General features: G+C 41.7%; 4 protein-coding genes across 6 annotated transcripts; 1 reads left to right on the top strand and 3 right to left on the bottom strand.

Annotated features, from left to right (window-relative positions):
* Positions 1-2755: 2755 nt before the first annotated feature.
* On the bottom strand, positions 2756-6534 carry dhps (deoxyhypusine synthase). 3 transcript variants are annotated; one of them, XM_011603923.2, is made up of 10 exons: positions 6388-6534; positions 5422-5620; positions 5162-5320; positions 4958-5079; positions 4596-4692; positions 4391-4477; positions 4166-4271; positions 3969-4072; positions 3756-3881; positions 2756-3249 (listed from the first exon to the last, which is right to left on the bottom strand). In XM_011603923.2, exons 2-10 carry the CDS (start codon positions 5614-5616, stop codon positions 3154-3156), a joined length of 1092 nt encoding a protein of 363 aa, XP_011602225.2. In that variant the 5' UTR covers positions 5617-5620; positions 6388-6534; the 3' UTR covers positions 2756-3153. The 3 variants fall into 3 exon arrangements, with proteins under 3 accessions (XP_011602225.2, XP_029692470.1, XP_029692472.1); XM_029836610.1 differs by having other exon boundaries at positions 3969-4271; XM_029836612.1 differs by having other exon boundaries at positions 3969-4271; positions 6092-6529.
* A 282-nt stretch (positions 6535-6816) lies between these two features.
* Positions 6817-7530, top strand: LOC115249805 (guanine nucleotide-binding protein G(I)/G(S)/G(O) subunit gamma-12-like). Its single transcript, XM_029835978.1, has 3 exons — positions 6817-6896; positions 6973-7080; positions 7181-7530. Exons 2-3 carry the CDS (start codon positions 6988-6990, stop codon positions 7304-7306), a joined length of 219 nt encoding a protein of 72 aa, XP_029691838.1. The 5' UTR covers positions 6817-6896; positions 6973-6987; the 3' UTR covers positions 7307-7530.
* A 135-nt stretch (positions 7531-7665) lies between these two features.
* fbxw9 (F-box and WD repeat domain containing 9) lies at positions 7666-11402 on the bottom strand. Its single transcript, XM_011603920.2, has 8 exons — positions 11243-11402; positions 10770-10934; positions 10551-10683; positions 9323-10328; positions 9070-9218; positions 8781-8981; positions 8634-8699; positions 7666-8412 (listed from the first exon to the last, which is right to left on the bottom strand). The coding sequence occupies exons 2-8, from the start codon at positions 10886-10888 to the stop codon at positions 8338-8340; spliced, it is 1749 nt and encodes a 582-aa protein (XP_011602222.1). The 5' UTR covers positions 10889-10934; positions 11243-11402; the 3' UTR covers positions 7666-8337.
* Positions 11403-11662: 260 nt separating this feature from the next.
* On the bottom strand, positions 11663-16020 carry LOC101063502 (deoxyhypusine synthase). The gene is made up of 10 exons (XM_011603919.2): positions 15904-16020; positions 15171-15363; positions 14918-15085; positions 14324-14445; positions 14151-14247; positions 13883-13969; positions 13667-13772; positions 13501-13604; positions 12316-12441; positions 11663-11899 (listed from the first exon to the last, which is right to left on the bottom strand). Exons 2-10 carry the CDS (start codon positions 15357-15359, stop codon positions 11825-11827), a joined length of 1074 nt encoding a protein of 357 aa, XP_011602221.2. The 5' UTR covers positions 15360-15363; positions 15904-16020; the 3' UTR covers positions 11663-11824.
* Positions 16021-16381: the final 361 nt, after the last annotated feature.

Consider the following 16381-nt stretch of genomic DNA (forward strand, 5'->3'; position numbering starts at 1 on the left):
TCAATTTCACATCCACTCATATATATACACACACACACACGCGCACACACACTTTTTCTCCCACAAACACATAAAATTATCTAACCTCTTACACTGCCTCAATGTCTGGAAATGTCCATTTTTTAAATATTTTTTAAAATATTCCTTTTGTAATATTATAACCGAACTCATTTACACGCATTCTTGTCATAAAGTCACCTTCAAATGTAACAATTTGAAACAATACAAACAAGACTAAAAGTTGCAATAAAATGCTATCAGTGTTTTTGTGCATTCTCTTTTTATTTGTGTAAGGAAAATTGTGACTGTAAGATGCTTGTAAAAGACTTGAGGTCATTGCAATAAATGAATTAATAAAAATTGATAAACGTGAAAGTGTTTTTCCATTTATCTCTTTACTTTCTTTTCTTGATTCAGGTTGAAAAAGCAGTCAAAAAAATTTGTGCTTAAATGTTGGTTTTGAGTTAAAATAATTTACCCATTGCATTTTACATTGGATTCAGTGAGGTCCACTGTTTAAAATATAAGGAAAGATGACACAAACAACAACACTTTTTTCTATAATAATGGGCTAAATACATGGCGTTTGGAAACCAAAACACAACTAAAGAATAGTGTCCATATTTTATCTCCTTTACTTTTTTAATGTTTGCACAAACCATTTGTTACTTCCTCTTTACAATACATCTATAGATTATGTGACTTTACTGTAAAGAGTTTGGACCGGAGTGTTTAATCTGTAATCCACGTTGGTCCATATTTGTATAACTTCAATACATGCATGACTCAATGTTGACTAAAAAGTTTCCTTCATTTTATTAGATTATATACTAAAATGATTACACTAATTATTTGTTTTAAAAATCGCCACAACGCCCTCTTTAACTGGCCCGAAAAATGTTTTGACATGAAAATGACAGCAGCAAACAGGATGTTTGTTCTTGATGATGACGCAGCACTCAACTGCGTCAGACGAGCCGGAAGCAGGACTGATGACTTCCTGTTCCAGCGACAGAGGGACGTGGTTAACTCCCTTGTGTCGCCGCAGCCGTGTTATAATTCTGCCTTTACTTTATCTTCGCTTTTATGGCGCTATTGTTAATCTATTGGTGTTTACCTTTACCTCCGTCTGCTGCTCTTACTTAACTACTTTTTCCACCCACTTGTCTTGCGCACTCCCTCACCTGCCGCTCACCTCCATGGCGCTTTTGAGGTCGGCGTTGCCGTGGCAACATAACATGTAAATAGAGGCGTGTTAACCCACATTCAAATGCAGAGGTTTGGTTCTTCCAGGGTTGTATCTAAATCAGCAATTGCACTCTGTGTGGTTTAGTTAAAACTTGTGATGCAATAAATAAAGATTTGTTCTAACCATTGAAACTTATATTTGAGAAAAGAACCTCAATAATAAAATATTTTTTAATCTTTTAAAAATATATATATTGTGCAGAGTCGAAACAAAGGGTTAATGTAAACAAGTAAATTATATATTACATGATGTCCATTATTACTCAAGTCTTTTCATGGCTGACTGACTTTCAGTAAAGTGCCACAAAGTTGAACTCAAATAATAAATGGGAGTACACGCAGGATGATCCGTTCACAGTAAAGATAAAAGCAGAGCTGCTCGCAAAGCTCAAAGTAGAACAAACAAATGACAGCTCTGAATGAAACTGAATCAGAGCCTCCATCTTCCTTCTGAAGAGAGCTGCCACACCCTGCAGCTGTGCGGCATGGTCGGCTCTCCCCTCCCAGTCTGGTTCTTTGGTTCCCACCATAAACCGAGCAGCCGACCCATCCCACAGAAGTCATAATTGGCATTATGATTGCTGCAGGCCTGCACTTCACACAGTGTCCTGATTGTTTTACAGAGAGGCCAAACACTGTCTGCTCTGTCCACAGACGCCATACAATATTATCATAGCGTGACTACGGCTCATCCATTCAGTCTAGGTCTTAGTCTTTAAAGCCTTTTCAGTCACGGTGTAATCATTCCAGTAAGTACAAAACAAACATAAGTTACTATGGGGCTGAAAATCCACACACTCCTGCCTTTATATAAATATCTTTTCGGAGTCAAGCCCTGGGTAAACACGTACACACATAGCCACAGCTAATAGGAAATGATATAAGGAATGAATGGAAAAGCAGTTTTCTACAAAGGCAGGAACGCCCAGTGTGTGTGTGTGTGTGTGTGTGTGTGTGTGTGTGTGTGTGTGTGTGTGTGAGTGAAAGACACATGGCGCTGAGGTTTTTGGGTTGACCTTATCCCAGTTCCAAGTCTTGAGCCGAATTCGCCACAAAAGAAAAGGTCAGCAGTCTGTCTTCATACAGTTTCCAAAGAAAAGAAAAAAAAAGACTACCACCATGTCCACTGCAGGTTTGCAGAAATCCAGCGGAACCAACAGAGGAGAAGAGCCGATGTGGGAATCTCCACTCCCATAACATCAGAGTTGGGATGGGAAAAGCTCAGTGGTCTCAGCGACAGATCTCTGAAATGACTCAGCATTCACAGAGCTGCCACATGTAACCTGAATGAGCCATCGCGACTGTTTTTCCTCATCTTTCACCAATCGCGTTCAGTGTTTACAGACACAGATGACAAATCAGGGATATACATATTTATATAGACCATTTCTGCGGCCGTCCTACTCACATGCAAATACCAGAAATATCAGTGACCACAATAATCAGACTTTCACGTGATTACCTAAAGGTCTTTGAACAAAATAAAACCACGAGGTGCACGTAAAGGTCCTCTTAAACTCAATTTATTTAAAAGATAAATGATACATTCATCGTTTATCACAGACACAGAATGAACAGTCATCCTATTAGGATGAATGAGAAGATGAACAATGTATTTGTCTTCAGTATGAAAGATAAATATATAATAAGAAAAAAAATTAAAGGCTCCATAATGGTGTCTCTTGCTCTTCTTGTACCTACATTTAATGCAGACTTATGCTATGCTTCATCATCTACAGAGAAGGTAAAACAATACTGGTTTTTCCAAGTTTAAAACGTAAAAGAGAAAAACACCTTTGAGTTTCACAAACCAGACTAAAATGAATGTTCTAAAAAGAGAGACCATAGTGTCAGCAGAATGACTAAATTGTTGTTGAGTTCATGCACAGTGTTTAAGTAAGTTATTTATTCTGTTTTAAGGCCATCAGTCATTGCGTCAGCACGACGTGCGAAGGTTTCTGCTACGATGAGAGGGAAGACTAATGATGCATCAGCATATACCTGGGAGGGAGAAGAAAACAAATAGATGCAACTTTATTTTTGTAATTTCTCCGCTGCATAATCCTGTCTTTCTTTTTTTGCACCCGCACAGTAGAATTCTGTACCGACACTCCTCCCGTGTGGCCAACATGTGTACTGCAGCTCGTTGTCGATGATATTGAGCAGCCCGATATTCAATACATACTGAGAATAACTGTAGCTATATATGCTGTGATATATTGCACTTGGTGATTGTTGTGATATTCTATGTATAATACACTACTCAGAGAACTTAACCATCACAGTGCAACTCTAATGAATTTCACTGAAAAGTACACATCTGCCTTTTTTCACAAGAACTGTAAATAAATGACATTATGTCAGAACTTAAGTCTGAAAATCGGTATGTGAAAACTACACGAAACATTTGAATAACGAGTGAAATAATTAAGGGAAGAGAAGGAAATGACTAGAAAAAAGGGTGTTTTGTCTTATCTGATTGGTCTGGTCAAGGCATATAAAAGTACCTTCACGGGTTTGGCGTCAGTTCTGATCTTTCCCCAGGACACAGCCTCATCAGGCCTTGCCCCAGAGTCAGAGCCATCAAACTCCTGGCCAGTGTTGACAAACACTGCATAGTCGGCACCGTTCCTCTGCAGACAGAACAGAGGCAAGACATAACTGCTAACTTCACATGTAGAGGGAGCAATTCTGCATGAGACAAATGATCCTGTCCTTACCATCAGGTTTGCATTGCATATATGGTGTTTAATCAGCCCTCCTCCCAAAATAATCATTCCGGTTCTTTTGGCGAACACTGCTTGGCTGTTTAACTTGCGAATATCTGAAAAGAAATCCACATTTATGATAAGACCAACCTTGCTAAAAAGCACAACACCACCTTGTCTTTTTTGTTTTTTTAAATGTTGTGCCTCACCCTCCACTATGTCCAAAACCAAGCCTGGGTTCTTAAAAGAGTGGAAGTAAATCATGTCTCCCAGAGAGCCATCAGTCAGAGCAGGACTGAAGACTGGAATATTATTCTGACACAAGACACAATGAAATATTAAACTGTCCCCACGATGGAAAAATAAAAACCCACAACACACTCAAAACACAGTATATGTTGTCAACTAGGTGTAGGATGCTTTAAATCCCTCACCTTGTAAGCCCAGTAGTAAACAGATTCTGGATTGTTAATCTCCTTGCCAAGTCGATGTATCATTTTTGATGGGGTCCAACGAGCACCCTGGAGGAATAAAGACTGTCTTATGAGAGAACATCAGAAGACCATGGTGTTTTCATCTATGCTGGGTTAATAACATACAAATACTATATATTATATGTAAGTATATAAAGATTTCCACCTCTGTGTTCTGCTCCAACACCATCTGGTCCAGGATGGGCATCAGCCAATCCTCAAATTTACAGTAGTTGTCATTTGGCACCAACAGATTCCCAATCCTTGATTCAGCAGTGGGGTGTAGAAAATCAAACAAAAGCCATCAACATGTTGTATTATACAGTATAGAACATTGAAATGAGACTTGACATTTTCCTCTACTTGTGATAACAGCACAACTATGTGCAACTATTCTGACATGCACACACAGAAGAGAGTCTTCAGTACATGTGCCACTATCACAGTTCCTGCCAACTTTTTAATTTGTCCATCCATACAAACGAACATTTTTCATGTGAACATCAGAGGTGTAGTGTATCAAAGTACCTGTTGATGCCCCTCTGGCGGAGCTCCTTGCCAGGCAGGTTGAAGTCCCCTAAGTACGTGTGAGCAAGACATTTGATAAAATCCTCCTCAATACCTCCAGCTGTAGTCACAATTACATCCACCTAGCACAGATTTGGGGGAGGATTCTGGTAAACTAAGTTGTGTACATGGTATTTGGCACCAAAAGGTTAGTTAAGTGTGTACCATTTTGTGCTCTGCCAGGTAGCGGATGCTTTCTCTGACCCCAGAGCTGATGAGGTTGGAGGTGTAACCCAGGAAGATGGTGCAGCCTGGCTTGGCTCCACCAGCCTCTTGATGTGTATTTTCTTCACCCACCTCCACTGGCTCAAGACGCTTCTCTATCTGTGAGTGTGGAGATGTTAGATGACATCACTGGATCTGTGTCAAATCTCATTAAAAAAATAAAAATAAAAAAAAAAGATTTAAACCAGTTCATTCATCACCATGTGGTTGATCTCCTGAATTGCCAGGCCCAAGCGGCTGGCCTGGAAGCCTGTTGTGAGATAAGACTTCAGCACCGCCTGAAAGTCAACCCCCTGGTTAAAGTCATAGCCTTTGATCTTTGGCAAATCCTCTGGGAGATCACAACTGGGTTTCAGAACAGCCTCTGTGGCGACAGAAGGGGCTTGGCCGGCCATTTCTCTGTGCAAAAATAGACAGTAAATTAATTCATAACCAGTGAGATTTTGACCCAAAAATTGGAGTCGGATCAAGATCAAGGATTCAGCAAATGCAAATTCAACAAAGAATTTAGTTCAACCTAACAGTGAACTCACACTCAACAACCACAATAAAGAAGTAAGTTAAATCTAAACCTAACTAGATACAAAATATGACGGGGTGACGGATGTAGTTCACTTTAGAGCCAGTAGATGGCGCTATTGCGTTTTGAACATTGTCCAAAGTTTTCTCAGGATTTTAGTGGAACTGATTCCATGGAGAATAAATATCCTTCGACCCAAGCCAGACTCGGTACTAAACCCGGACTGGCTCATGCTGGTTTTCGTCCGTTAAGACAGGGGATTGACTGTAGCAATGCACTGGCCTTAACTCTTCTTATAGCCTCTTTTCATTTCTTTTTGCCCTCTTTTCTCTCTCATTGAGCTGTAATACCCTTCTGCTTTGCAGTCTCTCTGTCTTCATGCCATCAGTCTCAAGGTAATTTCTTGTGTTTGGATCCGCATCGCGACGTTTCCGATATCTCTTCGCTCCACTCGGACTCATTGCTCTGAAACATCTTTTGCCGTAGAGCTTAGTGTCGGTGCCCGGACATGAGCTTTGGCTGAAGCTAGCGCTTATTAAACATTGTACGAAAAAATCCCTTCATGTGCGTCAGAAGCAACATGAGCTGTCAAACTGCCGCGTCTTCTTACTCTGGTTTAAACATTTTAATATAGGTGTAAGCATACCTGCTGTCGCTGTCGGGTTAATACAGTTGTTTAGTAAGCAATTAACTGTAACAAGAGAAAACAAGTACTGGCAGAACCATTTTTGTCAACACGCTAGTGACACACAGGAACAGGAAGTTCGATCCACTACGGCGAGTGTGAAGGGACAAATCTGAGCACATTTCATTTCGCGTTGTAATATTGTATTCTGAATGGCCTGAAATGTGACACATTGTCTATTTTTTAAATAGTTTTATTAATCAATACATTTATATTTCATATTGTATTTTACATTACGTAAAGAGAATGCATAGAATGCATCATAATTCCCTTTTTAAATCTGTGGTGAGATGTGACGTTTATGACATTTCAAACTCTGTGATGTATGACCTTTAAAGTCACAAACCCTTTGAAATGACTCCATGGGTGAGTAAAAGAGTTGGGGGTGGGGGGGGGGGTTTAAAAAAGGAAAGACAGGACACTCACTGACCAGACAATCGTGCACACCCTGAGGAGACACTTTGGATCAGGTAAACTATTATTTTTCTGTTTCTTCCTTTGATGCAGATACATAAGATATAAGGTCACAATGTGGTTCTTTTTCAGACTGCATGTAAGGTAATGTCAGGTAAAGCATGCAGCAGCAACAGTGTTGTTCAGGCACGGAAACTGGTGGATCAACTTCAACTGGAGGCAGGCATGGAGAGAATAAAGGCAAGTTCAACTTTGCATGCTTGTTCCAAGTTTCTCTCATATGTTGACACTAATGTTTCTGTTTTAATAAGTATCCATTTTTAATTGCTTCAAACCTCAGATCTCGCTGACAGCTGCAGATTTGGTCCAGTACTGTCAGGAGCACAGGCGCAGCGACCCTCTGCTCATGGGCATCGCTGCATCATCCAACCCTTTTAGAGAAAAGAAGACCTGTGCACTGCTTTAAGTGTCCTCAACAGAGATGACTTGATTTGTAGAAGGTCTCAGAAGGCTACGATAAAATGTTTAGATTTTTCTCTCTGTCAGTGAAAGGGTAAACTTTTAATGTCTACTGCATTCTTACGGGCTTTAGCATTGCTCTTTAAATCAATTTTAAAAAATTCAAAGCCAATTTTTACATTTACATGACATCCAGACAGCTGTTAGCCTTTCCATTAGCTTCCATAAAACTGTTGCTTCATCGATAAATAGCTGTTTTTGCAATAGTCTGTGAAATGTTAGCAGTAGACGGCATTAGACTTTTTTGGTAGAGTCATTTTTTAAAGAACAAAAATCAATGTAAAAGAAAAAAAAAGAACTTAATACACTGTAGTTTTGTTTATTGTAAATATTATTGTAAATCACACACAAAAGAGGGTGAAGACACACTGTATGTTTGGCTCTTTCCATGTAACAACTGTGATCTATAAAAAAAGGGTGAAGGCATGATTGAGTTAAATATTGAGGATAACATTTAATGCGATTAAAAAGAACAAATGTCTTCGGTGTCATCTTCACTTCAGCAATAAATCACATTTCTATGTCATACAAGCTCATCTCTAATCTTTGTGGAGACCCAAGCAAAACCCAGGAATGAAATCCCATTTTTGGTGTCATAGGTAACTTTTTGATTATCTAATTCTCTGATCCGGTCGCTATGGCAACCTCTGCTGAAGCCATAATCGGCTGTTTAAGTTCTGCATTGACAGAAATATCACGAAAATGCAATCACCACAGTGCGGATTATATAAATCTAGCTGCAAAATGTGGCAGGATAATGACATTAATTCATTACAACCTGTCCAGGTTCTAATCAAAAACACAATAGTCAGCTTCTGTCTTGTGTTATGAAAGCATCACAAACTTTGTAGTGATACAATATGGGTCCTAATGATGAACGTTCCAGCTGCATTACTTGTGCACAGAAGGCCTGGCCTTGTTGGACCTCGTTGTGCACACACCTCCCATCTTGGCACCTTATTTGCAGGCCTTGGTCCTTCATTTTCTCGGCCTCCAGATTTCAGCATAAAATTCCCCGAATGCAACAGCGAGGACTCCAGCATTCACGCTTAGCTAAAAGGGTGTAAAAAATAAAAATGATTATTTCACATCACAGCTGTGCATTTTAAGGAATATGATCATAATTGCAATGACATATGTGTGATAAGTTGAAAAAATAAGTGCAATGCAGTGAGGGTTCACGTTTTACTTTCTTACAAAAATTAATAGTTTCATCTTCAAAGGGGATTCCTGCCTTATATTTTATCTTAAAATGTAAAGATCTGGTCCCTTACCGCATTTACTCCACCTCGGTGCTGCAATGTACACAAAGTTCTTGGAGGTGCACACGGAATATGTACCTGAAATAAAACCAGTCATAATTTACATTTGTTCAGACAGCTACATTAGTAATGTCAGTCAGTAACAGTGCCCTAAGTGACCTTGACAGTGCTGTCAGAGGAACAGGTATAAAGGCTTCCAGGAGAACTGTGGATGCCAGTGATCATAGCTGTGTGTCCCACATCAAACTGCGACACGGCTTTTAAAGTCCCTGCCATGGAAAAGGAGTGGAGATATCCTCTGTTGTCTCCTGCCCACATTTCACAGCCGCTGTAGCTCACGGACATCAGGTACGAGTTCAGCTAGACGGGATGGACAGAACTCTCTTTAAATTTGAAAATATGTGTACACGTAAAAAAACAAAACTACAGAAGTTGTGCATGAATCTACCCTAAGTCTTTTCAAGGCTTTGCCTGCCCTGCGGTCATACATGGCCACGGTGCAGTCGGTGCTCCCAGAGACAATGTACCTGTCATCAGCAGCCAGGCAAATGATGGCATTACTGTGGAGACGAAGGCTTTTCACCAGAGGTTCAGCAACTTTGAACAAAAAAGAATAAACAAACACAAGCCCAGACACAAAACATCTGCTTTATTCACTTTGCCCCTCATTTAAAATTGCATATTTTTCAGAGCCCCCTCACCTCTGGGGTCATACATGTTGACTTTTCGGTCCACTGTCCCAGCCAACAACATATCTGGTTGATAGGAGAGGCAGTGAACAGGAGCCCCGGTCCTGATTAGCCCCATTTCTGCACCACATGCCTGCAGGTCCCACAATCTGATCGTGCTGTCGAAGGCCCCAGATGCCAAAGAATTTCCCTGGGATCCCAGGCACCAGACCCAACCCTGGTGGGTACTGAAGGTACCGCGTTCTGCAAACGTGTGCCGCAGCTTGCCGCCATCTGACTGTAAGTCCCATAGATGCACATTCCTGTCTCTGGAACCTGTGGCACAAATTGTCGCCTCTTCCCCCATAAGCAAAATTGTATCTATCCGAGCAAAGTGTTTTAAAGGTAAGGAGATGCGATCGAGTATAGGAGGTGGGCTGGGGCTTCTGGGAAACTGATGCTGCTCCATCCATTCTGCTTTTCCATTACCCAGACTCCCAGGGTCATCTGGTTGCTCTCCTTCCTGCCCAGCATCAGCGTTTACTGCCATCCTGTGGCCCTGCTCATCTTCCAGAAATGCTGCACCATCGCGGTCCAGTCTCTCTCCCAATGCCTCCCTCAGCCTTGCCAGGTGGTCTGCCCCTTCGTTGGGCTGAACTTCGCCATCTTCACCCTCCATGGCCACTTCCATCCCTTCATCAATGCCATACGCAACCTCCTGTGCAACTACCCCCACACCCTCTATCTCACCCTCTCTTTCACCCTGCTGCCCCTCTGCAGCTGGTTCCACATGCCTCCCTGGCATCGTTTGCTCTTCCACTTGTTCAATCTTTTCCTCATCCTGCTGAATCAATCTGGCCACAAAGTCTGCCTGGCCTGTCCAGCAGGTTACCAGCTGCTCCATTTCTAGGCAAGCAGAAGCCCAATCGATGTCCTCTCGTGGCCCTACGGGAAACCCGGCTCTGGATCCTACTAGCCTCCGTGCCCGGAGCTGCCAAGCAGTGTTGTCCTTACCCACATTACCTAATACATGACAGACCTAAAAATAACAATAGAGAAGATGCCTAAAAATCACACATGCATGCTCACATACAACACATTAGAAATCGGAGACATCTTTCCACCGATCAATCATGTAAGTGTATTCCTAATTGTCCTAACTGTACACTTTAATAGCAAAACTTATTTTAATATACACATGTGCCATAGTAGACCTAATAAATTGAATGATTTGAAGCAAGTTGAGCTGCTTATCACAAACCTTTGGAAGCACACTGATGACACACTGAGCAGGGAGGTGTGAAGCGATATGAGTTACCATCTCCCAGGGTAATGACAGCAGGCCGCTTGCTTCAGGAGAAGGTGAGTTTATGCCCGAGTGATCTGCATGAGGGCTGGAGGGAAGATGATGAACGGCAATTAACTTCTATTTATTTATTTTTTTAATAGTTCAAATGCCAAGTACATGAGAGCATCGTACCCCTGGGTGGCCGGGCTGGACGCTTCACTGCCCGGTGATGTGGTTGGATCCTCAGCTGCTCCATCCTGCTCCTCGACAGCACCTGAACCTCCTTGTTGCAGGTCTCCCGTGTCAGACATCTTCTCTTTAAAGTCTAACTGTGCTCAACACCCAACAGCTCATGCACTGTCACCAAAATAAAACCAAATGATTTCACAAAATAGCGACACCGAGGAGATTTCGTCGCAACAAATTTTAGCATTTTACTTCCCCGCTCATTCAATGTGTATTTAATTTCATTGGGCACAATTTGCAAAGGGTTTTGAATACGTACAAGCAAATACGTAAAGCTAAATAGTGGCAGCTGATAAGCAGCAGGCTAGCTTTTAGCAATGCTAACTAAAGCTAACCTATTCAGTAAACAGCCGTTTATAACTGATGGCATAGAAGCATAGCACTCCCCGTCTTGTCTCACATTAATGTTGAAAATTCACCTCCAAATTTTTTCCTATCCGATGCATTTTAGCCGCCGAGCTGCAACGTTTAAAATTGAAGCCCATATACTTTTACGTCAAGAACCAGTTTCTGGGCAACGGTCCGGGGTACGTTCGTTTTGTGGTTCGCTGTCATCTCCCGTTCACATGACGTACGACCAAAGTGTCGTTAACGTGGACCAATTCATTTGGTTCCCATTCAGAAGCACAAACATATTGCACAATAATATCTACAGATTGTGTTGCCCATGTTTTATGTAAGCATGTGTGTTCTTAATCAATGTGTATGACAACGCAAACCCGCCCCAACGGGAAGAACCGGAACAGAATGAATAGCACTCTTTGTTTCCTTAAAATATGCACAAACAGAAAGAAAATCCACATATGACAATCTATAAATATACAAGATCGGCAAAAATGGTCATTTTGAACAATCTTTATTAGGAAGATGTATATTTTAACATACGTGATCACACAACACTTTCCCCACAGCATTCTGGAGTTTGTTAACTATTAATAACTACTACCCAAAAAAAACAAACATGCAAAGAACCCAGAAAAGCTTAAATGTAGTGTTGTATTTTACTGCTTATCAGCATTGACTGCAAATGTTTCTGCAACCAGTAGAGGGAAAATCAAAGTAGCATCAGCAACAACCTGGAAGGACAAAAGGAAAAGTTGTGTAAAAAAAAGGAGAATGGAACACCGGGGGATCTTTTTCCATCCATTCTGCATCTGCTTTAATCCATAAAAACAAGAAGGGCTCATATCACACAGATACTTATAATGTAATTTTTTTGTTTTTGCCACAGTTTTTCTTAAAATACAGTTCTTAAGGCTATCATTTTAGAGTAATATATTTATTATGTGTTTTTAATAACTTCCATTGAAGGCATAAAAAACCATGAAGCATCTTCATACATTTAAATCTGTGTGATTGTTTTAAAAAGTATACAGGGCTGGACTGGTATCAGTCCAAGTAAACTTTAGATTGTTCATCATATTTATATATTGTAGTAACACATTGCTGATGTTGCCACTGCTACACCAAACTCAGAGATTTTCAGAAATACCTTCACAGGTTTGGCATCCATTTTGATCTTGCCCCAGGTGACGGCCTCATCAGGTTTGGCCCCTGAATCAGAGCCATCGGCCTCCTGGGCAGTGTTCACGTACACTGCAAAATCTGCCCCTTTCTTCTGCCAGTACATAAATCAGAACATTGAACTGACTAGGACTGAGTTTGATTTCATTTTCATTTTCATTGTCACAGCCCCAGCCTCAGTAATTTTCCACTCTCCCTGCCTCTGCTCCTCTCTACCTGCCAGCCACTCCCACACGTCAGCTCAACACCACTCACCTGCAAGCACAGCTGCAGCTCATTCCCAATCAGCCCAGTTTATAAGCCTCCCCTGCACGCTCAGTCTTTGCCAGATTGTTCTTCAGCGTTTCCATGCAAGACTCTCCAGCACTTATCTGCCTGACCTCCTGTTGCTGAACCTGTTTGCCCCTGACCTGCCTGCACCGCCTGTCTCCCAGTAAACTCACCAGCCTTCCGTCCCTGACCACGACTTCTGCCTCAGCATTTCTGGTTCCTGTCTGCTCACCTGGTCCTGACCGCTCCGCGTGGCCTCGACTTTGCTGCTGCTCATCCCCAGTCTGCTCTGCTACATCGTCAGCCTCATCTCCTCTAAGCCCCTCTCTGTCTCTCCTGCCTGCTGTAAACGGAACTGTACGGTTCTGAGGGTTCCCGTCCGCCCCCCCTCGGCTCCGCATTCTGGCTCTGCTCAAACCCACTCCCCGAGCCCGACACCCATAGACTTTGTGCGGGCCCTGAGCCTGAAGACCGGACTGTTTCCCTGTCTGCCTGTGTACTAATAAATGGTCACTACCAACGGTTCCAGCTTTCCAGAGTGCTGCTTTTGGGTCTAAATTGCACCCGTCACATTCATGGTCTTAAGCGTAGAAGGAAAGATTGTTTTTGAATTCATAACTTCTCAAAATGAAACTTTTTTTTTTACTTTTCATGCCAATATATTCATAACAGGGAAGAAAAATAAGTAAATTGTACATTTGTAATTTAAAGCATCGATGAGCCACAGAAAATGTAAATACTCTGCAGAAAGTGCCATGTTTTCATAAAAAGGCTGAAAGTCTGCAGCTCAGCCACATCATGATTGATGCTTTTCTAGAATGTGGGTAGTGTATCAATGATTGAAGACCTTTGCAAACATCACAACTTCTCAGGAAGTACTTACCCATATGTTAGCGTTGCATATGTGATGTTTGGCTACACCACCTCCTAAAATGATTATTCCTGAAGAATTGGCAGCCAGTGCCATGCTGTTCATCCTCGAGATATCTGAAACCAAACGCGTTTCATTGGACCAGTCGAAGGCACGCTTACAAATTTTAAAAATGTACCTTCAGTGATGTCTACTATCAAACCGGGGTTCTCAACTGAGAAGAGATACAACACGTCTCCAATAGCTCCATCTGTTAAGGCAGGACTGAACACCGGGATGTCATTCTGCAACACACAACTCCCAACTAGTCAGAATAGTCAATACAACTATTAAATCATTTCCTCTTCGTATACATTTGGGTCATTGCAATTCCAGTTGGGTGTGCAGGACTCACCTTGTAGGCCCAGTAGCAAACAGATTCAGGGTGGTTGATCTCTTTGCCAAATCGCTGGATCACCTTTGATGGAGTCCAGTGAACTCCCTAAGAGATGAAAAACAAATGTGTATTTTTCATCAGGTTTCTGTTCTAAAAATAAAACTTAAAAAAAATTGTGTCTCTTGAGCAACTGAAGAGGAAATATAACGTGACCCATACCCAGCTTTTAACACATAGAGCAGAGCAAAAGGAAAAACCAAGCAAAAACCCCAAAACCCAGCCCCACTTGAGTGTTCTGCTCCAGCAGCATCTGTTTCAAAATTGGTTCCATCCATTCCATCAGCAAACGGTAGTTTTCCTCTGGCATCAAAAGGTTGCCAATCCTGCAGCAAAAATTGAGTCACAACATGGAAATCAACAATGAGTCGTGATCAATCGCCATTGTACAGGTTTCCTCACCTGTTAATTCTTTTTACATAAAGATCCCTGCCAGACAGGTTGAATTCTCCCAAATAAACTGGGCCCAAACACTTGATAAGATCTTCCTCTATCCCTCCAGCCGTGGTAACCAGAACATCAACCTATGGAGAAAGGATCAACCCAAGAGAATACTGTTGTGGAAATGCCGCAAGTTGTGGAATTGACCAACAGGAGACTCAGATGACTAGTATGGAAATAAAGTTTACTGATCAGCCAGCACCAATTCTGGTGAGACATTCATACCGAGAGGTATGAGGAAGGTTACTGGCTTGCATCAACCATGTATGGTACCAGCCAGCCTGTTTTTCACCATCCCAAACAGAAGATGCCAACCTTGGATACAACATAATCATCTAGCCTGTTTGTCCCCTCAGCATTGCTTTGTCTCTGGGAAGAATGGAAAACAAGATCTGGTCGCTGAGAGCTCAGAAGCTCCTTCAGGACAATAAATGAGAGTAAAGGTCAATTCTACAGTACAAATTATAATTTGTACTGTAGAAGTAATTTTTCCTTCACATTGAGTTGGATTTAGCACATTCATCTAATTTAGCATTCACAAAAGGCAGGTTGTACCATTCTGTGCTGTGCGAGGTAGCGGATACTCTCCCTGACACCACTGCTGATCATGTTTGAGGTGTAGCCCAGGAAGATGGTGCAGCTGCTCAGGCAAGGGCAATGGGGTGGATGATCCTTACAGCTGCTCTCATCCATAACTTTCCACGGTTGCTTGCGTTTCTCAATCTGTCGTCAAGGACATCGTGTATGAGGCATTTTGTTTCAGTTCTAAAGAACTTTGATCCCAGTCAGCAGGTGGTTCCAACCCTACCATTCGGTTGACCTCTTGGACGGCCCGGCCAAACTGAGTAGCCTGGAAGCCCGTGTTCAGCAACGACTGCAGCAAGGCCTTATGGTCCACCCCCTGGTTGAAATCATAACCCCGGACTCTTGGTGTATCCTCAGGAAAGGGCTCACAATCTCTGTAGATATTCCTGGGTTTGTGGAACTCGTGTGCCATTTTGCTTTAGGGTGGAGACAATATAGGTTTACTGAAACATCACAACAGTTCCCTGCTGTTGTCCCTAAATGTTAAATATAAACTGTAGTTTTCTGAGCATTGCATGGGGAAGGCATGTCGTTGTCAAATATCAGAAATATTTTGACATTTTTGTTACAACAAAAGCTTAAATGTGCACTTTGGGGTAAATTTGCATCCACCCATGTTCCCTCAACCGCACTCAATCCTTATCATGGTCACCATATCCCAGGACAGGGTAGACCATCGTCCTGATATTTACCTTTGGGAACGCACCAAGAAACCAGTAACTGGCAGGTGCAACTAGATCAGAGTCCTAACACAGAAATGCCAATTAATTTGAACATGAAATCCAGCTGTTTTCGGGAGTTATGTCCCTGAAACAAGAAGCAAGCCCAAATCTGGAATCTGAAAATTCAAAACCCGACAGTAATAATTTAAAAAACAAAACAAAGCAAGTCAACAATTTCCCACCATCGCACAAAGACCCATTATCGTAAAACTGTTGAAAAACCCCTTAAGTTACCTGTAAAATGAGCCGATGGATGGGACTCTTCCTCAACAAAGCTTCTGGGTGTATGCACAGACGTCTGAGCGGGCTTACCGTATATCTTTAACATGTCAGGATGAGGGAGAGGCTCTTAAGCCGGTGGAGCAGGCTGAGCAACACTTTATTATAGCCTTAAGGTTAATGATACCATCAACTAAAATGGCAGGTCCATACACGTCTCTTGGTTGTGTCAATGAAAAGGAAATTTCTTTGGAAAACAGGCAGTTTGCTTCTCTTCAGGAACAGCAATATACACAAATGATAAGAGGAGCAGGAAGAGTATAGATGAGTTATTAAAAATACTGCAGAAAAACTGCATAGCAAATCATAAAAAGGTGACTTGCAATGAGGTGCAAATTATGCAAAATAAGAGTTAAAGTGTCTATTTTTATGTACAAAGCAAGTCAGTCTAATGTATTAATGAACATATTGTTTGCCCTTGACTGACATTTAA

The sequence above is a fragment of the Takifugu rubripes genome, chromosome 5 (genome assembly GCF_901000725.2).
Source record: "Takifugu rubripes chromosome 5, fTakRub1.2, whole genome shotgun sequence".
Lineage (NCBI taxonomy): Eukaryota > Metazoa > Chordata > Actinopteri > Tetraodontiformes > Tetraodontidae > Takifugu > Takifugu rubripes.